Here is a 27,208-nt window from a genome sequence, read left to right as displayed (position 1 = left end):
AAAATAACTCCTTATTATCATTGAATAAAAAAAATAATGGCATCCAATCATGGCTTAAATTTCCCAATAGTCTCACACATGTCAAAGACTTTTTACAGTTTGTTTGAATCTGGATTTTAATAAGATACATATGTTGCAATTAGTTGATAAGCCTTATTTTAAATTTCTTTTTGATAGGTTCCCTTTCCATTTTTTCTTACAATTTATTTCCTAATGAAACATGGTTATTTGTACTACTAAGAGGTTTCCACAGTCTGGATTTCACTAATTGCTTCCCTAGAGTGTACTTCACATGTTCTTGTCTTCTGTGCTTCCTCTAACTTAGTAGTTGGATCTGAGGAAGCTTAATTAGATTCAGGCTCTTTTTTTTTTCTTTCTTTCTTTTTTTTGGGGTGGGGAGGATAGAGAGGGGAGCCAAACTACCTCACAAGTCACGTCATATTCATCCAGGAAGTTGCCTTTCTGCCTGTTGCAAAATAGTCACATTTTAATTCTGTCATTCCTTTTTCATTTATTAGTTGGAAGACTTCTAAAAGGAGAAACTTCCTTTCCTTTACTGCATGGTTACCTACTAGTTCCTATTCTCCCTTGTTAAGTAGGTAAGTAAAAGTAGGTAAAAATTCAGATGGGTAATTGGAAGTAAAATGCTGGGTCACAGGGTATGTACATATTCAATTTTTAGTGATTAATGCTAGTTTTCTAGAGTGGTTGTACAAGTTTACAGTCCCACCAGCTGTGTTTGAGTATTCCCAAAGCTCTTTACCTTGCCAGCACCTGGTACTGCCAGTCTTTTTTTTTTTTTTTAAGTAGGTTCCATGCCCAGCGTGGAGCCCAACATGGGGCTTGAACTCACAACCCTGAGATCAAGACCTGCACTGAGATCAAGCATCAGACGCTTAACCAACTGAGCCACCCAGGCGACCCTGCCAATCTTTTAAATTTTAATCATTCTGTGGATGTATGGTGATTTTAATTGCATTTCCCTGATGAGTAATGGGATTGACTACTTTTACCTAAGTTTTTTTTTGGCATCTGGATATCCTCTTTTGTGAAAGGACTGGTCACGTCTCTTGCACATTTTCCAATTGGGTTGTCTGTCTACTTAGTGTTAATTTGTAAGAATTCTTTATGCACTGTGGATACAACTCTTCATCAGTTTATATGCTCCCTGTCTGCAGTTTGCCTTAGCACTCTCTTAACGTACAGAAGTTTTAAATTTTTTAAAAATTTACTATAGTCCAATTTATCAATATTTTCTTTTATGGTTAGTGCTTTGTGTGTCCTATTTAAGAAATTCCAGTCATGGGACGCCTGGGTGGCTCAGTCAGTTGAGTGTTTGCCTTATGCTCAGGTCATGATCCCAGCGTCCTGGGATCGAGTCCCGCATCGGGCTCTCTGCTCAGCGGGGAGCCTGCTTCTGCCTGCTTCTCCCTCTGCTTGCCACTCCCCCTGCTTGTGCTCATGCTGTCAAATAAAAAATCTTAAAAAAAAAGAAAGAAATCCCAGTCATTAATAAATTCTAGGAGATTCTAGATTTGTGTTGATGGTGTGAAGTACAGATGGGTTTCACTTTTTCTAGCACCATTTACTGAAAAAAAAATCTCAGTACTCCGTAGTGTCATGTGGATTGAACTGAATCCATACAGATCAACTTGGAGAGAAAGGTCATCTAATGACATTGAGTTTGTCAGTTCATAAACATGATCTATTCTTCAATTTACTTAGGTCTTCTGTCTTTCAGTAATGGTTCATAGTATTATGAGGAGGTCTTACACATCTTTTATTAGATGTACTCCTAAATGTGTTATGGTTTTGGATACTACTGTAAAAGGTATCTGCTTCATTTTCAAACTTTTGATATTGGGGTATGCAGAAATTGGATTTGTATGCTGACCTTGTATCTAGCAACCTTGCAAAAATCATATGTGAAATCTATAGTTTAGTTATGTTTGAGATTATGTTATTAAGTACATCTTTCATAATGTTTCACTTTCCTGATGAACATGTTATACTTATATTTCTAGTAATGTTTCTTGACTTAAATCTACTTTGTCAATAGCTCTTTTGTTAGTATATATAATGTATATCTTTTTCCGTGCCTCTGAGTTTCTTTTATATCCTTCTATGTAAGGGGTCTCTCTTATAAACAGCATATAGTTGATCTTAAAAATCTAATATAGGTATTCTTTGTCTTTTATTTCAAGTATTAGTTATGCATACTTAATGTGTTTACATATATATCTTTAAAGTTTAATCTACCTATTTGCTTTCTGTCTTATGTTTTCTATGTTAATATGGTATTCCAACTCCATATTCCATTTTCCACCCCTCCTAGCTATTAGTTAAACATTCTTTTATTATTTGTTTATTCACTGCCCCAGATATAACACACACCTCTACTTAATAATTTACTACTTTTACCATTTCTTGGACAAAACAAAGATGATAAAACACATTAATTCCATTTCCTTCTCTCTAAATTATGTACCACTGTTGTAATTTAATTATATATTACATATTTTAACCCCACATTAGTTTATAATCCCACAAGACATTAGATAATTATTTAGTTTACCTATGTACTTACCTTTTCCATTATTTTTCATTTATTCCAGCATCTACAACTTTCTGTATGAGATAATATTCCTTCTACTCCAAAAATAACCTTTAGTATATCCTCCATTGTGTCTGCTGGTGACAAACTCTCAGATTTCATTTGTCTAAGAATATCTGTATTTTATTTCAAAGGAAATTTCTGCTAAGTTTAGAAATCTACTTGGTAGTTTCTTTCTGCACTATGAAGATATTATTAGTTTTCTGGTTTCAGTTATTATCTGTTGAAAAGTTAGTTTTTAGTTTTATTGCTATTCCATTAAAGGTAATATATATTATCACCCAGTCTGCTTTGTCTTTGGTTTTCAGCAGTTATGGCACAATGTACCTAATATGTTTTCTATATATTTATTCTTACTGGAGTTCATAGAGCTTCTTGAATCTGTGGCTTTAATTTATTTCATCTATTTTGAAAAATTCCCAGCCTTAATTTCAAATATTGTTTCTTCTCAATTCTTTTTCTCCTCTCTTTCTGTATTTCCAATCACAGCATATGGAAGATCACTGGATCACTGAGTCTCATGTGTGTTTTATGATCTTTTCCATATTATTAATCCTTCTGTCTCCCTTGTTTCAGTCCGGATGTTCTCTTGTGGCTTTTCAGTTCACTTATTCTTTCCTTAGCTCTGTCTAACCTACTGTTAAATCTATCTATTTACTTAATTTCACATGTTGTATTTTTTAGTTCTAGAATTTTCTTTTGACTTAAAAAAATATAGTTTCTAGTTCTCTGCTGAAATTCTACAACTTGGCTTTAGTCTCTTGAGCATACTAATTATAGTTATCTTAAAGTCCACATCTGATATCTCTAGTATCTGGACCATCTGTAGGTTTGCTCCTATTGTAGTGTTTTTCTCTTTATATCAGTCCTATCTTTTCTTCTTGTTTGCCTTGTTTTGTTTTGTTTTGTTTTTAAGTGAGTGCCAGACATTGTATTTGAAAAATTTAGGAGATAATATGAGACCTAGGACGATGTAATTTTCTTCCAGAGAAAATTTACTTTTGCTTCCGATAGGCATCTAAATCTGGCACTAATAATCCCAGATCACCTTAATCCAATTGGGAATGAGATGACTGGAATTTGGGCTTCAATTAGTTAGACAACTGATAACTATCCAGCATATACTTCTTCTGTCTCCAAGTGAAATACCTAGGTATTTACCGGTCTGCCTCTACAGGTCAAGCTTTGAATTCTACTTTTTGTCTCCCTAACCCTGTGAACCTGTCAAAAGTTTTGCTTAGTTTTTCAGCCTTACTGAACCTATAATAAAATGTTATCTTTAGTCACAGCATGATCCAGTGAAAAATATTTTGAAAATAAAAAGCCTAAGGGATGTAGTTTCTAGTCCTAGATATTAACATTGTCAAGCACTCCTTTAGTTGTGTTATTTATTAAAGGATGATAACTTCTACTACCTACTTTAACTAATTATTGTTTGAACTTCAAATTATACAATAGCTAATGCTAAGCAATATACCAAAGTGCCAATATATTCATTAATTTAAACTAGTTATTTAATCAATATTAAAAAATGAGAAGAGCCTGGTGTAATATGAATTAGTGAAGATTTTAAGAGTATAGAGAGAGTTTTTATATTACAAAAAATAACAAATCCAAGCATTTTTTGACATTTCTAAATTTTGTAGAACATTAATCACCGAACCAAAAAATATTTATACATACTTTTACATCCCATTTTTGTAAAAAGGTTCTTCAGATCAGGATCCTTAGCTTGTGATTTTACTCCACACACAAATATTTTTGAGGTATTATTATTTGTTAAGACTGACATATGGGCAACTGTGTACCATGAACCTGTATTGACCATTAAGATATCATCATCCATATTTAATAAAGCCCTTACAGAATGGACAGCGAGACTTCGAGATTTGTCCTAGGAGATAATGATATGATTAGAATTTCAAACGGTTTGACTAGAAGCATGAACTGACTTCTTTTTGGTTAAGTAAAAAAAGAGTTCTTGGTAGAACTCCTGAGATACCTAATCCATTTGAGTTTAAAACATCTTAATATATGTTAGAAGACAAAATTAACAAAAATAACTGATAGAAACAGATTTAAAACAAAGACCTTAACTTTGTTTAGCCTAAATTATGAATCTTATCATTTAACTTTTCTATAGTGATAAGACAATGTCAAAATCCCCGAAATGTGATAAACAGATCAGTGATGTCTTACTACAGCACTCATCTTACCCCTTTATAAAAACTCACTCACCAGCTACTGCCCTTCTTTCTTCCCCATTACACTGTCGCTTAAATCACTGCTAATTCAGATATTAAAAGTAAGATGGTTGACAAGCTTCTTAAAGGGGGCTAGACAGATGGGTTTCTGCAGTTGATCTCAGGGCTCAATAGGGTATCACTACAAGATAAGGCCAAGAGAGTCTACCCAAGAATATGAAGGAGTAAACCTTAGAAGATCCAGGTAAATCTGAGGCAATAATTGGAATCTAAGGACATAAAAATTAATATAACCTAATTTTTTGGACCGTTTATTTTTCATTCTATTGAAACCACATTATAGCTCACATTCTCTTCCTGCAGTGATAACCATTATACACCTCTTACAAATCAAGGCTGTAAGTTAAGGAGGTAATGGGAAAGTATTACATATCGCATTTTCAAATTCAGGACAGTACTAGCATCTTCCCCAGAAATAGAAGGTAGAAAAGGTACCATTGCACTTTTTTTGAATACTCCCTTGGAAGAGAAAAATACAGCCTTTCAGCTTCCAGCAGTATAAGTATCCCCATCTATAGAGTCTAGGAAGGAGAACATGTTCTTTACAACTTCACATGGGACAAAGATGCTGAAGAACAATAGGAGCACTGATTGTAGGGGTATTAATTTTATTTAATAAAATAGTCGAAAATCAGGTTTTATAAATCTCCTTGATAATCTATATAAATATAATCAGTTTGTTAGGTTTTATTTTTAAGTGGATTCTTTAAGTAGGATTATTGAGAATCACAATGAAAGTAAATGTTTACCTGAAATATAAGTTTATATTCTTTGAAAAGATCTATATTTAGAAGATCATTTTTGAGATGAGATGGAAAAATTAAAACATCATAGCAGTGTTGGTCCACAGCATAGACTTTATCATCAATATGCAATACAGATGTGACTTTATTATAGCCTTTTTTCTTCAAACTATAAAAAACTTCTTCAGGGCTGTAAATATGCAATATTAGGTTGTAATTAAAAATATAATATATTGAAAATGCATTTAACACTAGCATCTCTTTCCTAAAATAAATATAAATATCACTGCATATATTGCATCTAATGGAACTTACAATTTTAGCCAACAAGTTAAAAGATAATTAAAGACAGAAAAGTTAACATATTTATGTAAATACCTTTGGTAATTTGGTGATAAGATCCTGAACTAAACTATGATTCCCCAATCACTCCCCTAGATGTGCCCCACCCACCCATTAAAAAGATATTTCTTATCACATTATTTTGAAAGGCTAGCAAATTGATATATGAATAATGAATTTGATTAAAACTCCTACCTGATTTTACAAGTATTTATCCAAGCATAAAGTGGCAAAGTGGAGGCCCTTAGTTCCTGGTTCCTAACTGTTTCTGGAAGAATGTGGTAAATTGAAAGGGCATCATGTTTGATTCGACATCTTGCCAATGCTGCAGCCAATTTTGTCTTAAAACTAGAGATAGAAAATCCATTCTTGATGACTACTGCATTGAAGACAAGACTATCAATTTTCCACTAGAAAAATTCACAAATTAGATTTAGAATTCTAACAAACATCTATAATTTTGCTTCAGATTTTCATAGTATAAAATATTTGAAAATAGAAATCCAATAATGCAGAGGAGCAATATGGCGGAGGAGTAGGAGACCTAAATTTCATCTGGTCCCAGGAATTCAGTTGGATAGGTATCAAACCATTCTAAACACCTAGGAATTCAACAGGAGACCAAAGAAAAGAATAGCAGCAACTCTCTGAACAGAAAAACAGCCACTTTCTGGAAGGTAGGACGTGCGGAGAAGTGAATCCAAGGCGATATTCAGGAAGATAAACAGTGGGAGAGGGGGCCTCGTCAGCTGCTACTGGCAAGTGATAGAGCAGCGGAGCACAAAATTGGGACTTTTAGAAGTCGGCTCCACTGAGGGACGTCGCTCCAGTGGCTAAGTGGTGGGGGGTGGAACCCTCGCAGGGCTGTGTGGTCTCAGGACCCTCGGGGTCACAGAAAGAGCAGGGGTGCCTGAGTGCAGCAGAGCTCCCAGGTATCAGAGCAGGGAAGCCAGCTACAGAGACAGAGCTGAGGAGTGGGCTCTCAGCTCGGGGTTGCCATAAACTGTGATACGCAGCACGGTGGGGCCACTGCTCTTCCAGCAGGGACCCAACAAGCGGCAGATCTGGGGAGACTCCCTTTCCTCCCCCAGAGGAGCAGTGTGGGAGTGCACCGCAGGGATCTGCTGGGTTTGGAGAGAAAAGTTGGAAAGAACTCAAATACATGGAGGCTAAAGAGCATCCTACTAAAGAATGAATGGGTCAACCAGGAAATTAAAAAGAATTTTAAAAATTCATGGAAACAAATGAAAATGAAAACACAACTGTTCAAAATCTTTGGAATGCAGCAAAGGCGGTCCTAAGAGGAAAGTATATAACAATACAAGCCTTTCTCAAGAAACAAGAAATATCTCAAATACACAACCTAACCCTACACCTAAAGGAGCTGGAGAAAGAACAGTAAATAAAGCCTAAACCCAACAGGAGAAGAGAAATAATAAAGATCAGAGCAGAAATCAATGAAATAGAAACCAAAAGAACAGAACAGATCAACGAAACTAGGAGCTGGTTCTTTGAAAGAATTAATAAGATTGATAAACCCCTGGCCAGACTTATCAAAAAGAAAAGAGAAATAACCCAAATAAATAAAATCATGAATGAAAGAGGAGAGATCACAACCAACATCAAAGAAATACAAACAATTATAAGAGCATATTATGAGCAACTATATGCCAGCAAATTAGATAATCTGGAAGAAATGGATGCATTCCTAAAGATGCATAAGCTACCAAAACTGAACCAGGAAGAAAGAGAAAACCTGAACAGACCCATAACCACTAAGGAAATTGAAGCAGTAATCAAAAATCTCCCAACAAACAAGAGCCCAGGGCCAGATGGCTTCCCAGGGGAATTCTACCAAACATTTAAAGAAGAATTAATACCTATTCTTCTGAAACTGTTCCAAAAAATAGAAATGGAAGGAAAACTTCCAAACTCATTTTATGAGGCCAGCATTACCTTGATCCCAAAATCAGACAAAGACCCCATCTAAAAGGAGAATTACAGACCAATATCCCTGATGAACATGGATGCAAAAATTCTCACCAAAATACTAGCCAATAGGATCCAACAGTACATTAAAAGGATTATTCACCACAACCAAGTGGGATTTATTCCTGGGCTGCAAGGTTGGTTCACATCACAAATCAATCAATGTGATAGAGTACATTAATAAAAGAGAGAACAAGAACCATATGATCCTCTCAATAGATGCAGAAAAAGCATTTGACAAAGTACAGCATCCTTTCTTGATTAAAACTCTTCAGAGCGTAGGGATAGAAGGCACAAACCTCAATATCATAAAAGCCATCTATGAAAAACCCACAGCGAGTATCATTCTCAATGGGGAAAAACTGAGAGCTTTCCCACTAAGGTCAGGAACACGGCAGGGATGTCCACTATCACCACTGCTATTCAACACAGCACTAGAAGTCCTAGCCACAGCAATCAGACAACAGAAAGAAGTAAAAGGCATCCAAATCGGCAAAAAAGAAGTCAAACTCTCACTCTTTGCAGATGATATGATACTTTATGTGGAAAACCCAAAAGACTCCACCCCAAAACTGCTAGAACTCATACAGGAATTCAGTAAAGTGGCAGGACATAAAATCAATGCAAGAAATCAGTTGCATTTCTATACACCAGCAACAAGACAGAAGAAAGAGAAATTAAGGAGTCGATCCCATTTACAACTGCATCCAAAACCATAAGGTACCTAGGAATAAATCTAACCAAAGAGGCAAATTATCTGTACTCAGAAAACTATAAAATACTCATGAAAGAAACTGAGGAAGACACAAAGAAATGGAAAAACGTTCCATGCTCATGGATTGGAAGAACAAATATTGTGAAAATGTCTATGCTACTTAGAGCAATCTACACATTTAATGCAATCCCTATCAAAATACCATCCACTTTTTTCAAAGAAATGGAACAAATAATCCTCAAATTTGTATGGAACCAGAAGAGACCCCGAATAGCCAGAGGAATGTTGAAAAAGAAAAGCAAAACCGGTGGCATCACAATTCCGGACTTCCAGCTCTATTACAAAGCTGTCATCATCAAGACAGTATGGTACTGGCACAAAAACAGACATATAGATCAGTGGAACAGAATAGAAAACCCAGAAATGGACCCTCAACTCTATGGTCAACTAATCTTCGACAAAGCAGGAAAGAATGTCCAATGGAAAAAAGAAAGTCTCTTCAACAAATGGTGTTGGGAAAATTGGACAGCCACATGCAGAAGAATGAAACTGGACCATATCCTTACACCACACACAAAAATAGACTCAAAATGGATGAAAGACCTAAATGTGAGACAGGAGTCCATCAAAATCCTAGAGAACACAGGCAGCAACCTCTTTGACCTCAGCTGCAGAACTTCTTCCTAGAAACATCGCCAAAGGCAAGGGAAACAAGGGCAAAAATGAATTATTGGGACTTCATCAAGATAAAAAGCTTTTGCACAGCAAAGGAAACAGTCAACAAAACCAAAAGACAACTGACAGAATGGGAGAAGATATTTGCAAATGACATATCAGATAAAGGGCTAGTATCCAAAATCTATAAAGAACTTATCAAACTCAACACCCAAAGAACAAATAATCCAATCAAGAAATGGGCAGAAGACATGAACAGACATTTTTCCAAAGAAGACATCCAAATGACCAACAGACACATGAAAAAGTGCTCAACATTGCTCAGCATCAGGGAAATCCAAATCAAAACTAAAATGAGATACCACCTCACACCAGTCAGAATGGCTAAAATGAACAAGTCAGGAAATGACAGATGTTGGCAAGGATGCAGAGAAAGGGGAACCCTCCTACACTGTTGGTGGGAATGCAAGCTGGTACAGCCACTCTGGAAAGCAGTATGGAGGTTCCTCAAAAAGTTGAAAATAGAGCTACCCTACGACCCAGCAATGGCACTACTGGGTATTTACCCCAAAGATACAAATGTAGTGATCCAAAGGGGTACGTGCACCCCGATGTTTATAGCAGCAATGTCCACAATAGCCAAACTATGAAAAAGCCAAGATGTCCATCAACAGATGAATGGATAAAGAAGATGTGGTGTGTATACACACACACACACACACACACACACACACACACACACACAGGAATATTATGCAGCCATCAAAAAACCCTGAAATCTTGCCATTTGTAACAACGCAGATGGAACTAGAGGGTATTATACTAAGCAAAAGAAGTCAATCAGAAAAAGACATGTATCATATGATCTCACTGATATGAGGAATTCTTAATCTCAGGAAACAAACCAAGGTTTGCTGGAGTGGTGGGGGTGGGAAGGGATGGGGTGGCTGGGTGATAGACATTGGGGAGGGTATGTGCTATGGTGAGCACTGTGAATTGTTTAAGACTGTTGAATCACAGACCTGTACCTCTGAAACAAAGAATACATTATATGTTAAAAAAAAAAAAAAAAAGAAGATAGTAGGAAGGGAAAAATGAAGGGGGAAAATCGGAGGGGGAGACGAACCATGAGAGACTATGGACTCTGAGAAACAAACTGAGGGTTCTAGAGGGGAGGGGGTGGGGGGATGGGTTAGCCTGGTGATAGGTATTAAAGAGGGTACGTTCTGCGTGGAGCACTGGGTGTTATACGCAAACAATGAATCATGGATCACTACATCAAAAACTAATGATGTAATGTATGGTGATTAACATAACATAATAAAATAAAATTTAAATTAAATTAAATAAAGTAAAATAGAAAAAAAGAAATCCAATAATGCTGCTTCTTTTTTATAAATATCTCCTCAGATATTTATATCAATTGCTGATTGAAAGAAATTTTATGTAGTGAAAGAGGTATGGAGGGGTACCTGGGTGGCTCAGTTGGTTAGGCAACTGCCTTTGGCTCAGGTCATGATCCTGGCGTCCTGGGATCAAGCCCCACATCAGGCTCCCTGCTCTGCCAGAAGCCGGTTTCTCCCGCTCCCACTCCCCCTGCTTGTGTTCCCTCTCACGCTGTCTCTCTCTCTCTATCAATTAAATAAGTAAATAAAATCTTTAAAAAAAAAAAAGAAAGTGAGGTGTGGAGTTTAGTCAGACAAATTTGAAGTTAAATTTGGTTTCTGTCACTTACTAGCTGTGTGACCTCAGGTATATTAATGAATCTCTTTTCTCAGCCTGTTTTCTCATCTGTAGAACATGGTTGACTTACCTTGCTACTAATGTGGTGATTACCAACCATGTGTGCAAAATACTTAGCACAGTGCCTGGCACATGGCAGACACTCACTATAGGCTAGTTATTGTCATAGTTGCCAACAGTGTAGTCTTGATAAGATTTTTTTTTAAGATTTTATTTATTTATTTGAGAGAGAGACAATGAGAAATAGAGAGCACGAGAGGGAAGAGGGTCAGAGGGAGAAGCCGACTCCCCGCTGAGCAGGGAGTCCAATGTGGGACTCGATCCCAGGACTCCAGGATCATGACCTGAGCCGAAGGCAGTTGCTTAACCAACTGAGCCACCCAGGCGCCCTAGTCTTGATAAGATTAAGGAACTTTCATGAATCTGTATCAAGTCCTTCCCAGTTCTGATTATTCCACAACAGAAAAGAAAAACAACTGGTTAGCATCACCATGAAGATCCAATGATTTTTCTTGATCTCATAGAAAATGTTTAATAAATGAGAATACAGGACTTATTCTTTTTTTTTAAAGATTTTATTTATTTATTCATGAGAGACAGAGAGAGAGAGAGAGAAGCAGAGGGAGAAGCAGGCTCCCCACTGAGCAGGGAGCCTGACGTGGGACTCGATCCCAGGACCCTGGGATCATGACCTGAGCTGAAGGCAGACGCTTAACCATCTGAGCCACCCAGGCGCCCTACAGGACTTATTCTTGACCCATAATCAGCATTTTCACAGTAAGAATCTAACTGAATAATAACCCTCAAGGATAACCTTGAATGAGAAATGAGGAAAAGATACTATGTAAGAGTCAAGTACAAGCAGAGTGGTGTATGTGGCTACAGAAAGCTTAATAAGATCAAGATTCTTGTTTACTCAGGGGCACCTGGGTGGCTCAGTCAGCTAAGCATCTGATTCTTGATTCCGATTCAGGTCATGATCTCAGGGTCGTGAGATTGAACCCGTATCAGGCTCCTCATTGAATGTGGAGCCTGCATGAGATTCTCTCTCTCCCTCTCCTTTAGCCCCTCCCCTCCCCACTCACACATGCGCTCTCTCCAAAAAAAAAAAAAAAATTCTTATTTACTCAGTAAAATGAGAACTTTTCAACTAACAATGTGTTTCTGTGTGAACATGTGACCTGCATGAGGAGGAGAGAGAGAGAGGAAGGAAGGGATGGGGGGGTGGAGAGAGAGAGGGAAACAGAGAGGGAGAACATAGATGGGGCACTTGGGGGAGGAGAGGGAAGGTTATCAAACATTAAGACTTCTAGGGCTATAATAAAATTAGATTTGTGTAGTGCTATCTCCTAATGTCACAGAACTACAGCAAGGGACACTAAAAACAATTACATAATACATTAATGCACATCAAAAATAAATTAAAAGGGTGAGTTACTATTCTATATCACACATGTGAGATGTTTCTGAGTACACACCACTTTTAATTAAATAGCCCTTCCAAATACCTATATGGTTCGAATTTACCATAAGTGCTATCAACTGAATTATTCAATTATTATACATAAAAATTAGAGCTATGAAGCCTAGAAAAATATATGTGTTGTGTATATGGGGGGAATAAGTACACAGAGAAATAATTTTCCAAATTTCCAGATAGCAAACATTTCAGACTGAATTTTAATATATTTCAATCACACAAAAAGTAATTTAAAGTATATAAACAGTTATAAAGATTTTTGTATAAATATACAATATCAGATTGAGGATAAAGACCAAATCCAAATGCTATTAGGATAACCAGACACACATTTCTTCTGTAAATGGAATACCCTGTGGCTACTAATAACTTCTCCATAGCTGTAAGATGGACCGTGATGATGAAAATGGAAGCAAATATGGCCTTTCCTCAGCATTCTTGATCCAGAAATCCATCCCCTGCTATAATTTGAACACTATCACAGAGAGTTGCTCAATCACCTGTTTGCCCCCAACCTGATATATATGCAGCCAGAGCTACTTCTATATGTTACATTGTAGTTCTGTAATTCCTAAGCTTAAATCTAAAATGAACCCATTAACTACAGGACAGAATCTAAACTCTTTATCATGAAACACTCAGATATTAATAATTTAACCTGGGGCGCCTGGGTGGCTCAGATGGTTAAGCGTCTGCCTTCGGCTCAGGTCATGATCCCAGGGTCCTGGGATCGAGTCCCGCATCGGGCTCCCTGCTCCTTGGGAGCCTGCTTCTCCCTCTGCTTCTCTCTCTCTCTCTCCCTCTCTCTCTCTCCTCCTCTGTCTCTCATGAATAAATAACTAAAATCTTAAAAAAAAATAATAATAATAATTTAACCTGAACCAACTCCTCAGTCCTCAATTCCCACCATTCCCATCCATGAATCTATGCCTGGCCACACACGGAACTATTTTTGCCCCTCCCGATATCATGCCACACACCCCCTCCCTCTGCCTTCTCTCCCTCTGTCTCTCCAGCCAGTACGGTTTGGACTCTGCAATCAGATCATCTGGGTTCAAACTGTGCTTCCACCAATTACTAGCTACATGACATTAGACAGGTTATTTAGCTTTTCTAAACTCTAGGAATTAGGAACTAGTACCTAACTTACAGGAATTGTTGCAAAGATACTTTTGAAAATGTACTTCAAAGTCAGGCTATTCAAGAAGTGATAATAATTTTTAAAAAGAAGTGATAATTATTATGCCTATTCTTTTAATATTGTTAACTAAGAAATGTGATCAGACCTGGCTATGGAGATTAAAAGAGAGCTTCCACCCTTAAGTAACTTATAATTTGGTGGTATAATATACATATAAACAAACAATTATAGTACATGAGGAATGCTGTAAGATACACAGATAAAGAAGAAAGGAAATGTAACAGAAAAAGAACAAGAATCAGCCCAAAGGGACTTCTAAGAGGAGGAGAAACTTAAACTGTTACATGAGGTGCAAGAATTTTCCAGACCACAAGAGAAGACACAGATTGCATGAGTCTTCCAGACCACAAAGGGAAAAAAGACACACAGACAGAGGGCAGAGGACCCTGAAGATACAGGGATGTTAAACAGCAAAGCATATTTTAGAGTATGGGGTGGTGAGAGATGCAGGTCTCACAGCACAAAAAGTCTTAGGTACCATGCATAGGAAGTGAGAATTTTTTCTTCAGGAAATGGAAGGCCATTTAAGCATAGAGAAATATCAACTTGTTCATGAACAAATATTTGTGTTCTTACTATATTCCAGGCACTGTTTTATGTGCCAAAAACAAAAGGATAAGCAACGAAGATACTGTTTCTGACATCACAAAGTGTAGAGTCTGGTAAGGGGAGATAAAGCAATTATTTTTAAATGTTATAAGTATTCATGACAAGGGAAGGCAGGATACTATGGTGGCACAAGGGAGGGGCACTGCCATGGGAGTCAAGAAAAGTTTCCCGGGAGTTACATTTAGGCTAAGCCATAAGGGTAGAAGTAGGAGTTAGCCAGGAGTAAGGGAGGGGTGTGAGATGAGCTATCCAGTGTTCCAAGTAGAAGAAGCATCATATATGAAAGTATCTGCCAATTCTGAAATATGTGCCTGAGATGATGAGAGAGATGCAGAGCTTACAATGACTCATGGTCCATGGGGAACAAATATGGAAATTTGGGCATGCCAACTTTATAGGAGGGGGGCTTTGATAAAGTCCCCAGGCTTTGGATGGGGTCACCAAATGACAACCCTAGGAATAAAGTAAAAAGGAATAACTGGGGGCACCTGGGTGGCTCAGTCGATTAAGCGTCTGCCTTCGGCTCAGGTCATGATCTCAGGGTCCTGGGATTGAGCCCTGCATCGGGCTCCTTGTTCAGCAGGAAGCCTGCTTCTCCCTCTGCCTCTGCCTCTCCCCCTGCTTGTTCTCTCTCTGATAAATAAATAAATAAATAAATAAATAAATATCTTAAAAAAAAAAAAAGGACTAGCGGGCCTTCATGAGGACTGAAACACAGCTTCCAATCATTTCAATCCCAGATTAGACTATGTCACCCGGCTTTGTTAGTGCCCTAGGTCCAGCTGTGGCCTTCCAGTAGCAAAGTAAATGCTGCCTCTAAAGGAAGATAACAATATCCTGGGCCTCAAATGAAATAAACTAATGTACAATATAAAATTATATCTATATAGTATGTCCCAGGAAACTTTACATCTATAAATAATGGCAAAAAGAATTATTCCCAATGTTTCCATTAATTAGTCTATGTAATTAGAAGTTTATTGGATTTCTAAATATAATAAAGGAGTTGCCGTTCTTTTACAGAAAAAAAGGAATAACATTTTCATATTTATTCCTATAGAGCATTGGAAAAACATAATTGAGAAAAAAGTGGATAGAAGGTAAACAGAAATATGTTTCAATGTAATTGGGTAATACATAAATACAAAAGAAAATATCCAAATCACTTGCTTATAATAGGTTTTATTCTCTTATTTTCATAAGGAACCATGTGGGTTGTTTTGGAAAAGTCAGTGATGGTTCATCATGTAGTGGAGAAATGCAATTTGCTAAGAATAAAATAACAAAGAGAAACCTATGTTTTAAGAATATCGTGGCTCCGTCACAACTGCACACAACTGTTCAAAATCTTTGGGATACAGCAAAGGCAGTCCTGAGAGGAAAGTATATAGCAATACAAGCCTTTCTCAAGAAACAAGAAAGGTCTCAAATACACAACCTAACCCTACACCTAAAGGAGCTGGAGAAAGAACAGCAAAGAAAGCCTAAACCCAGCAGGAGAAGAGAAATCATAAAGATCAGAGCAGAAATCAATGAACTAGAAAGCAAAAGAACAGTAGAAGAGATCAACGAAACTAGGAGCTGGTTCTTTGAAAGAATTAACAAGATTGATAAACCCCTGGCCAGACTGATCAAAAAGAAAAGAGAAATGACCCAAATCAACAAAATCATGAATGAAAGAGGAGAGATCACAAGCAACACCAAAGAAATACAAACAATTATAAGAACATATTATGAGCAACTCTATGCCAGCAAATTAGATAACCTGGAAGAAATGGGTGCATTCCTAGAGATGTATCAACTACCAAAATTGAACCAGGAAGAAATAGAAAACCTGAACAGACCTATAACCACTAAGGAAATTGAAACAGTCATCAAAAATCTCCCAAGAAACAAAAGCCCAGGGCCAGATGGCTTCCCAGGGGAATTCTATCAGACATTTAAAGAAGAATTAATACCTATTCTTCTGAAATTGTTCCAAAAAATAGAAATGGAAGGGAAACTTCCAAACTCATTTTATGAGGCCAGCATTACCTTGATCCCAAAACCAGACAAAGACCCCATCAAAAAAGAGAATTACAGACCAATATCCTTGATGAACATGGATGCAAAAATTCTCACCAAAATACTAGCCAATAGGATCCAACAGTACATTAAAAGGATTATTCACCACGACCAAGTGGGATTTATTCCTGGGCTGCAAGGCTGGTTTAACATCCGCAAATCAATCAACGTGATACAATACATTAACAAAAGAAAGAACAAGAATCATATGATCCTCTCAATAGATGCAGAAAAAGCATTTGACAAAGTACAACATCCTTTCTTGATCAAAACTCATCAGAGTATAGGGATAGAGGGTACATACCTCAATATCATAAAAGCCATCTATGAAAAACCTACAGCGAATATCATTCTCAATGGGGAAAGGCTGAGAGCTTTTCCCCTAAGGTCAGGAACGCGGCAGGGATGTCCACTATCACCACTGCTATTCAACATAGTATTAGAAGTCCTAGCCACAGCAATCAGACAACAAAAAGAAATCAAAGGCATCCAAATCGGCAAAGAGGAAGTCAAACTCTCACTCTTTGCAGATGATATGATACTGTATGTGGAAAACCCAAAAGACTCCACCCCAAAACTGCTAGAACTCATACAGGAATTCAGTAAAGTAGCAGGATATAAAATCAATGCACAGAAATCAGTGGCATTCCTATACACCAACAACAAGACAGAAGAGAGACAAATCAAGGAGTCGATCCCATTTACAATTGCACCCAAAACCATTAGATACCTAGGAATAAATCTAACCAAAGAGGCAAAGGATCTGTACACAGAAAACTATAAAATACTCAGGAAAGAAATTGAAGAAGACACAAAGAAATGGAAAAACGTTCCATGCTCATGGATTGGGAGAATCAACATTGTGAAGATGTCAATGCTACCTAGAGCAATCTACACATTCAATGCAATCCCCATCAAAATACCATCCACTTTTTTCAAAGAAATGGAACAAATAATCCTAAAATTTGTATGGAACCAGAAGAGACCCAGAATAGCCAGAGGAATACTGAAAAAGAAAAGCAAAGCTGGTGGCATCACAATTCCGGACTTCCAGCTCTATTACAAAGCTGTCATCATCAAGACAGTATGGTACTGGCACAAAAACAGACACATAGATCAATGGAACAGAATCGAGAGCCCAGAAATGGACCCTCAACTCTATGGTCAACTTATTTTTGACAAAGCAGGAAAGAATGTCCAATGGCAAAAAGACAGTCTCTTCAACAAATGGTGTTGGGAAAATTGGACAGCCACATGCAGAAGAATGAAACTGGACCATTTCCTTACACCACACACAAAAATAGACTCCAAATGGTTGAAAGACCTAAACGTGAGACAGGAGTCCATCCAAATCCTAAAGGAGAACACAGGTAGAAACCTTTTCGACCTTAGCCGCAGCAACTTCTTCCTAGAAACATCGCCAAAGGCACGGGAAGCCAGGGCAAAAATGAACTATTGGGATTTCATCAAGATAAAAAGCTTCTGCACAGCAAAAGAAACAGTCCACAAAACCAAAAGACAACCGACAGAATGGGAGAAAATATTTGCAAATGACATATCAGATAAAGGGCTAGTATCCAAAATTTATAAAGAACTTATCAAACTCAACACCCAAAGAACAAATAATCCAATCAAGAAATGGGCAGAAGACATGAACAGACATTTCTCCAAAGAAGACATCCAAATGGCCAACAGGCACATGAAAAAGTGCTCAACATCGCTTGGCATCAGGGAAATCCAAATCAAAACCTCAATGAGATACCACCTCACACCCGTCAGAATGGCTAAAATTAACAAGTCAGGGAACGACAGATGTTGGCGGGGATGTGGAGAAAGGGGAACCCTCCTACACTGTTGGTGGGAATGCAAGCTGGTGCAACCCCTCTGGAAAACAGTATGGAGGTTCCTCAAACAGTTGAAATTAGAGCTACCGTTCGATCCAGCAATTGCACTACTGGGTATTTACCACAAAGATACAAATGTAGGGACCCGAAGGGGTACGTGTACCCCAATGTTTATAGCAGCAATGTCCACCATAGCCAAACTGTGGAAAGAGCCAAGATGCCCATCGACAGATGAATGGATAAAGAAGATGTGGTATATATACACAATGGAATATTATGCAGCCATCAAAAGGAATGAGATCTTGCCATTTGCAACGACGTGGATGGAACTGGAGGGTGTTATGCTGAGTGAAATAAGTCAATCAGAGAAAGACATGTATCACATGACCTCACTGATATGAGGAATTCTTAATCTCAGGAAAGAAACTGAGTGTTACTGGAGTGGTTGGGGGTGGGAGGGATGGGGTGGCTGGGTGATAGACATTGGGGAGGGTATGTGCTACGGTGAGCGCTGTGAATTGTGCAAGACTGTTGAATCACAGATCTGTACTTCTGAAACAAATAACGCAACATATTTTAAGAAAAAAGAAAAAGAAGATAACAGGAGAGGAAGAAAAGGGGAGTATGTCAGAGGGGGAAACGAACCATGAGAGATGATGGACTCTGAAAAACAAACTGAGGGTTCTAGAGGGGAGGGGGGTGGGGGGATGGGTTAGCCTGGTGATGGGTATTGAGGAGGGCACGTTCTGCATGGAGCACTGGGTGTTATGAACAAACAATGAATCATGGAACACTGCACCAAAAACTAATGATGTAATATATGGTGATTAACATAACAATAAAAAATTAAAAAAAAAAAAAAAAAAAAACAACTGCACATGTGAAAAAAAGGCATATTTCCTATATGTTTTTGTGTTGCTTTCCTTAAGTCAGGGAATGTTATTCTGCCTACCAGCTGATTATGGCAGGGCTATGACTGTACCTAGTTAATGGGAAGTTCTTACTCTTGGTCGACACATTTAGTATACCAATGTTTCCATTTATAGTAGAAACCTAGGGTTTGCATTCTAAGCACTGCTTCCCTTCTGGGAATAGAAATCCTTCTCTCCCGAAAAATGTTCCTCTCCTCCCTCCATTCATAGGATTTTCTTGGAAGGGGTCCCTGAGTGACTCAGAGTCCTTGGCCACAGATGACTGGTAGAGGGTGGGCACTTGACTCAAGGTAGGGTCAAGCAATTTTTGGATGTAGGAAGAGAGAATCAAGCCAGTCTTTCTAGTGTTGGTGCTGTAAGATGTAAAGCTCCTGAGCTGTCAGCAACCAAGTTTCCCATTCTGGGAACAAAGAAAGAAAAGAAGGAAGTCAAAGCACACAGAGAAGCAGAGACTAGAGTCAGAGAATCCTGATGATATTTAAGTCATAGGATTTAGTTAGTGGAAGCACAGCCACATCACTGCCCTTCCTGCCATCTTGATGTTTAATCTTCCATAAAATACCTTATAATAAATTCTTTCTTTGGCCTAATCTTATTTGAGTTGGGGTACTGTGTCAGTTGCCAGAACAGAATCCTAATACACCATTTTCCTTCAGTTTATTTTCTTCTTATTTTTTAATTGATGTATAATTGACATATAGTATCCTATTAGTTTCAGGTATATATCATAGTGAGTCAGTATTTTTAGACATTATGAAGTGATCCCCAGGTTAAGTCTAGTTCATCCGTCATCGAAGTTATTAGAATATTATTGACTATATTCCTTGTATCGTATATTACATCCCCTGACTTATTTATCTTATAACTAGAAGTTTGTACTTCTTAACCCCCTTCACCCATTTGCTCACCCCAACCTTCCACGCCCTGGTAACCAACAGTTTGTTTCCTGTATCTATGAATCTATTTCTGTTTTGTTTGTTCATTTGTTTTGTTTTTTAGATTCCACATATAAGTGAAAGGTATTTGTCTTTCTTTGACTTATTTCACTTAGCATAACACACTCTAGGTCCATTCATGTAGTTGCAAATGGCAAGATTTCATTCCTTTTGACGGCTGAGTTTTATGTGTATGTATCTATACGTATCCCCTACATACCTATGTGTATTTATATATATCCCATCTTCATCCATTTATCTATTGCTTCCACATCGTGGCTATCGTAAGTAATGCTGCCGTGAACATAGGGGTGCATATACCTCTTCGAATTGGTGTTTTCATTTTCATTGGAGAAACAACCAGCAGTGGAACTGCTGGATCATATAGTAGTTCTATTTTTACTTTTTGAGGACCCTCCATACTGTTTTCCATAGTGGCTGCACTAATTTATATTCCCACCAACAGCATACAAGGATTTGCTTTTCTCCACTTCTCTACATCCTTGCCAACACTTGTTATTTTTTGTCTTTTTGATGATAGCCAATCTGACAGGTGTCAGGTATCTCATTATGGTTTTAAATTACATTTCCCTGATACGTAGTGATGTTGAACATCTTTTCATGTGCCTGCTGACCATCTATATGCCTTCTTTGGAAAAAATGTCTATTCAAGTCCTTTCCCCTTTTTTTAATTGGTTGTGATTGTTTCATATTAAGTTGTATAAGTTCTTTATATATTTTGGACATTAACCCTTTACTGGATGTATGATATGCAAATATCTTCTCCCATTCAGTAGGTTGCCTTTTTGTTTTGTTGATTTCTTTCTCTGTGCAAAAGTTTTTTGTTTTTTTTTTTTTTTTTAGCTTTCGTTTATTTATTTTAGCTTTTGTTGCCCTTGCCTGAGGAGACTGGTGCAAACAAATATTGCTGATGCCAAAGACTTACTGCCTATGTTTTTTCCTAGGAGTTCTATGGTTTCCAGTCTTAACACTCAAGTCCTTAATCCATTTCAAATTTATTTTTGTATATTGTGTATATGTGGTTCTTTAAACATAAATTCAATATTTTCTTTTTTAAATTTTTATTTATTTATTTTAGAGAGAGAGGGAGCATGCACATATGTGAGTGAAGGGAGGGGCAGAGGGAGAGGGAGAGGGAGAGAATCCCAAGCAGACCCCAAGCTGAGCGCAGAGCCCAACATGGGGCTCCATCCCACTATGCCAAGATCACAACCCCAGCAGAACCCAAGAGTCGGATGGCCAACCAACTGAGCTACCCAGGCACCCCTAAATTGAATATTTTCTTAATGCCAAAAGATAATCTTCAGTCAATTACTTGAATTTCTCATACAAATATAAAATCAGACATCATACTGACAACCGTTTCAGAATATTCACTAATTAAGCAAAATAGCCTAAGAGTTTCCAAAGAAGAGGTGGAAAGATTATGAGATACAAAAACCCATGAATAAGTATTTGGGGACCATTTTGGCAAATGAGAAACTGGAACATTATAGGGATGGAGAGAATTGGGGAAGACAAGAAAAGAGACATATCTGAAAAATGTAATGAATCCCCAAAGTGCCTGATTGGTTTTAACATTTAAAAATTGCTGGGCGCCTGGGTGGCTCAGTTGGTTGGGCGACTGCCTTCGGCTCAGGTCATGATCCTGGAGTCCTGGGATCGAGTCCCACATCGGGCTCCCTGCTCGGCGGGGTGTCTGCTTCTCCCTTGGACCCTCCCCCCTCTCATGCTCTCTCTCTCTATCTCATTCTCTCTCTCAAATAAATAAATAAAATCTTTAAAAAAAAATCATTCAATACAAATTACCTTACCACTTAAACAGAATAAAGAAGAAAAGACAAATTATCATTCAGCCTTCCAAAATTCCAATCTCTGTTTCCTTAGTGAGACTACCGTTTTCCTCTTGGGCTGCCCTGCCCCTTCCTGTACTGCATTTGGAAAGTACAGCTAGGCATAAAGCCAGGACTATTCTAATGCTCCCCTCATTTGTATTCATTCTCTCAGGGATCCAGTTTCTGTGCTGTATTTTGTCTAATGCCCCAAATCTTTGCCTCATATATTTTGTCCAGTTTTCTAGTTGCTACAGTAGGAGGACAAGTCAAATTCAAGACACTCTCTTATGACCAAAGAATTACATTTTAAAAATACTGCTCTACCTGCCATGTAGAGTAGATTGTGGGAAAGTATGAGTTTTGGCAGGGAAAGCAATAAGGAAGCTAGTGTAGCAAGCTGGTGGCTTGGATTTGGAAGGTAGTAGTGGCAATGGAAAGCAGACAGATGAAGCATGTTTTCCAGTTGGAGTTACAGCATCAGGTATGGTATGCGCACAGGCAAGGGGAGGCAAGAAGTATCAAGGATGATGTCCAGGTTGATGTTGGTGCCGTAATGTAATGTGGAAGACTTCAGGAGGAATAGTTTTGGGTGGTTTGGAAGGATGGACTACTAACTCTTTCCCTCCTCCTCCCTCTCTAGTCTTTTTTTTTTTTTTAAGATTTATTTATTTATTTATTTGAGAGAGAGAGAAACAGCATGACAGGGGAGAGGGTCAGAGGGAGAAGCAGGCTCCCTGATGAGCAGGGAGCCTGATGTGGGACTCGATCCCAGGACTCTGGGATCATGACCTGAGCCGAAGGCAGTCGCTTAACCTACTGAGCCACCCAGGTACCCCACCCTCTCTAGTCTTTCACTGCTCATTCTCCAATTCTGCCTCACAAAAGTCCAACAAATTATTTGGTAGAAACTGATTTTTGGACTAGTGTGAGGGCATGGGGAGTGAGACAGGAAATGGCTATGGTATCTTTTTATTTAACCCATGCACACAGTATTAAAAACATGATTGAGGTGGTACCTGGGTGGCTCAGTCATTAAGCATCTGCCTTCGGCTCAGGTCGTGGTCCCAGGGTCCTGGGATCGAGCCCCACATCGGGCTCCCTGCTCAGCAGGAAGCCTGCTTCTCCCTCTCCCACTCCCCCTGCTTGTGTTCCCTCTCTCGCTGTGTCTCTCTCTGTCAAATAAATAAACAAAATCTTTAAAAAAATAAAATAAAAACATGATTGATTTTTATACAAGGAATGAGTTCTTAAGGACCCTGCATATGTCCAAAATGGTAATAGGTATCATTTTATATTGTATCCCCAAAGCCATGAACAAATAAAAGGACAAGACACAAGTTGGTACATAGAGTATAAACCACAAGGGTCTCTGGTAGAGGTGATAACAACAACAAAGATCAAACAGAATTTTCATACGAAGGAAATCATTCTTATTCAGCTTCTTGCTAAATAACTACTTCTCTCACCTCTTAAAATTGGTTTTTATCCTCTCAGAAACATACTAAGGTATACTTCAAGCTTACAAAGATCCTACTTCCCTGGGGACAACAGCACCCAGCCCTAAGCCCCCGGAGATCTACAGAGGTTGATCTACAGGTCAATGTCTGTCTGAGCTCAGAATCCCACTCTATTGGCTATGATGGATTGGCCCAAAGGAATGCACCCAAATCCCATGGAGCCAATCAAATTGCTGGGTAACCTAGAATTTAGAATCAGGGTATGGAGATGATAAACTAAGTTAGTCTAAATGAAGAAATTAAAACACAACTGTAACATGTAAGCTCAGGAACTGGGGTGCAAGAGTAGGGCTTTTTCCATATAGACTAGAAAGCAGAGAAGGCAGATATGCAGAGAAAAAGAGAATGGAGCAGATACTAAGAGAGAAGCTGAGATAAAAAGATTAAAAAGCAGAGATAAACAAAGTCCTAACATCTTTCCAATTCCTGACTTCATTCCCTTTCTGAGTCTTTGAGTTGCATGAGATAATCCCAGTATCTTTTTAAGAACACTTTCCATTTTTGCTCAAGCTAACTGAAGATGGCTTCTATTACTTGAAAGCTAAGACTCTTGATTAAAACACATTTTGATTAAACACATTAAAACACATCTTGATTAAAATTCATTTCTCCTGGGACTCCTGGGTGGCTCAGTTGGTTGAGCGTCTACCTTCGGCTGGGATCAAGTCCCACATTGGGCTCCTTGCTCAGCGGGGAGCCTGCTTCTCCCTCTGCCTGCTTCTCCTCCTGCTTATGCTCTCTCTCACAAATAAATAAAGTCTTTAAAAATAAATAAAATAAAATACATTTCTCCTATAGCATATTATGAATTGAGTATAGTACATAGTGGTTAACTGATTGGTTAACTGATTAATTTGGGAATAAGATTTGCATTATATAAACCTTTATTGGTTTCTGTAAGGGGAAAAACTCTTGCACTGACAAGAATGTAACCAATATGTGTTAAGGCAGGAGGTAACATGGTATTTGGGGAAAGGGAAAAATCTGGGGAATCAGGAATCCTTAGACAGTAATACCTTCTGGCCCCTTTGGCCTCCTGAGCCATGGTCCTTGCTTGTCCTATTTACTGTCTTGCTAGCATTCAACTAAAAATCTACTGGATGATGAAAGCATAGTCTGGTCTTTCTTATTTGGTTAGAGCCCAGTGGCTTTCCTGGCTGACTCAGGCTAACCTCAGTTCTCATTAGGCTCACTGAGACTAAGCTGGGACTTGCATCAACGTCTCTTGAGTCCTGACTAAGTCAAACAGAAACTGGGGGAAGCTCAGCAAAGCTGAAACTCTAAGCCTGTCCCATAGCATATTGCACCACCAATTTTTCTCTGATGTATTTGGATGCCTGTCCTGGAAGGCAGTTTGCCCAGTAGTGGGATGGGCAGTGAGGTGGTGGCCCAGAAACCCACACAGTAAATGGGGTGAGATCCTTACTTATCTAACACAGAGAGTAGATACCTCTGATTGCTTTTGCTCTTCTCCATCTTACCATTTCTTACGGCTACATCTGACAGGAAACATGACTATGTCTTAACTTTAACCTTGCAGAGTACTTCAACCCAGCCCCACTATCCTAAGTAGAAGGACTCTGGATGGAGTCAGCCTTCCAATTTGAATTCTGGCCCCTCCCTTCTTGGATCTGTAGCCTTAGGGAGGTTCCTGTAACCTGTGTGTGCCTCAGTTTTTCCATGTGTTAAAATACAGGTTGCTAACAGTATCCTCCTCAGAGGGTTGTTACGAAAGAGCTCCTTACAAAAGTGATTGACGCATATTAAGTGCTCCATAACTATAAGTTATTATTATTACTCCATTACCTTAGTCCTCTGGCCTCATAATTTAAGTGAAACTGCTTGAATTTCCCATAACAACATAAAATCAGATACCATACTGATAACTGTTTCAGATTATTCACTAGGGAAAAATCTTCCTACAAGACTGCTGTTATTGCTATATTCTGCTTTCCATTAAGGTTCAACAACATGATAACAAAAGCCCTAACAGTAGCACTTAACATTTATTGACCATTTATTCTGTGTGTGGTTCTAAGCTAAGTATTTCACATGCATTAGTTTAATTATTTTTCCCAACCACCTTTTTAGGTAAGTACTATTATTATCCCCATAGTAAGTTTCTGCCTAGATTTAAGCTAAAAAGAAAACAAATTTAAAACTTGTTTTTTTTTTTAGAGATTTTATTTATTTATTTGAGAGAGAGAGGATGAGAGATAGAGAGCACAAGAGGGAAGAAGGTCAGAGGGAGAAGCCGACTCCCTGCTGAGCAGGGAGCCTGATGTGGGACTCGATCCCAGGACTCCAGGATCATGACCTGAGCCGAAGGCAGTCGCTTAACCAACTGAGCCACCCAGGTTAGTTTGTTCTTAACTACGTAGAAGTTTGTTTGTTTTTAATTTGGCAAAGTAGTGGGTTCTTATCTCCTGTTGGAATTTTCTCATTTGATACATGTTAGATTTTTTTTAAAGAGCTATAAACAGAGCTAAATAAATAAATAATAGCTGTTTCAAATGAAGTTAAATTTACATATGTGCTAAAACTTTATTAGGAATTTTTCATGATTTTTCACATATTTACAAGCTGGATCTTACAATTCAAGCTTTCAAAAACAACTTGATTTTAAACAGAATATTTAACCTGTTCAAGACTGTTTGTAAGGAACTCAAGAAACATAAACTTTTATGTTTTTCCTCTATAAATTTTTGACACTTATCTACACATCATATGGTATACAATTTTACCAATAATTATTTCATATAAAGTATCCTTTGCACTTTAATAATTACCTGTTAAGAAGATTCTCTACTTCTTGAACTTCTGCTATGGGCTCTTCATTATCAGAAAAGAGACGAGCTTGAAATTTTCTCTCTTGGAAATCATACAGCATCACAATAATAAGACTGCTCAAATGATCTGGCTACCAAGGGGAAACACACATAAAGGAAAGTATACAAACAATATCTAATAGCAATATTCTCCATTCCATTATTTTTTCATAAGAGAGCAGAAATATGACTATTTTTACATAGTCTGGTTGTATTGGGAGATAGAGAAGGACTTCCAAATGGAAAAAAGAAAATCCAGTAAAAAAATAAATGTTGTTAAAGAGACAATTTTTGCTATGTTCATCACAAAGAAAGGAATAGGCAGTATTAGAAGTAGGAAAGAGTTCAGGATGTGTTTTGAAGAGGTCTCAGCATTAAGCAAACTAGTTTTGATTTAAATCTAAAAGCTTTTTAGTACTTTCTAAATAACAATCATGAGACAGCTAATTATATAAAAGTTGTCTACTTACTATTGTGGTACTTGGGAGGATATAGCTGTCTATTAACATAGTTTCCAAAATATCTTGAACTGCAAGACAAGGAAAATGTCTGTTATTGAAAATACCAAAGCTGAAAATGAAAACTTTGGAATCAAAATACACTTCAGACAATACCACCAAATACTTTTACTTTCCTATCTAAAATATACCTCAATTCTTGACAAAGACTCAAATTACAATTACATGATGAATACTTGTCATCTTTGTGAATCCTGGACCCTTAGGACCCAGATTCCACATGAAATCCTAGTCAAAGGAGCATTATCTGAATAGCTAAAGTAATAATAAAGGAATTCCAACCTTTAATTTATGTCCTTTGAAAAACACTAAAGAGGATCTAATTTAAAGGTCTTATCA

At 37.9% G+C, this 27,208-nt stretch overlaps 1 protein-coding gene across 3 annotated transcripts in view; it reads right to left on the bottom strand.

Annotated features, from left to right (window-relative positions):
* Positions 1-27,208, bottom strand: part of NSUN7 (NOP2/Sun RNA methyltransferase family member 7) — a 62,524-nt gene that overhangs the window by 27,454 nt on the left and 7,862 nt on the right. For all 3 annotated transcript variants that reach the window (XM_027599403.2, XM_027599401.2, XM_027599402.2), the window contains exons 3-7: positions 26,822-26,880; positions 26,313-26,443; positions 6,159-6,311; positions 5,628-5,811; positions 4,298-4,508 (exon numbers count right to left, since the gene is read on the bottom strand). In XM_027599403.2, coding sequence (XP_027455204.1) covers positions 4,298-4,508; positions 5,628-5,811; positions 6,159-6,311; positions 26,313-26,443; positions 26,822-26,880 — 738 coding nt within the window. The remainder of the gene's footprint in view (positions 1-4,297; positions 4,509-5,627; positions 5,812-6,158; positions 6,312-26,312; positions 26,444-26,821; positions 26,881-27,208) is intronic.

Source organism: Zalophus californianus, chromosome 2 (assembly GCF_009762305.2).
Source record: "Zalophus californianus isolate mZalCal1 chromosome 2, mZalCal1.pri.v2, whole genome shotgun sequence".
NCBI lineage: Eukaryota > Metazoa > Chordata > Mammalia > Carnivora > Otariidae > Zalophus > Zalophus californianus.
This window is presented reverse-complemented; position numbering and strand designations above follow the sequence as displayed.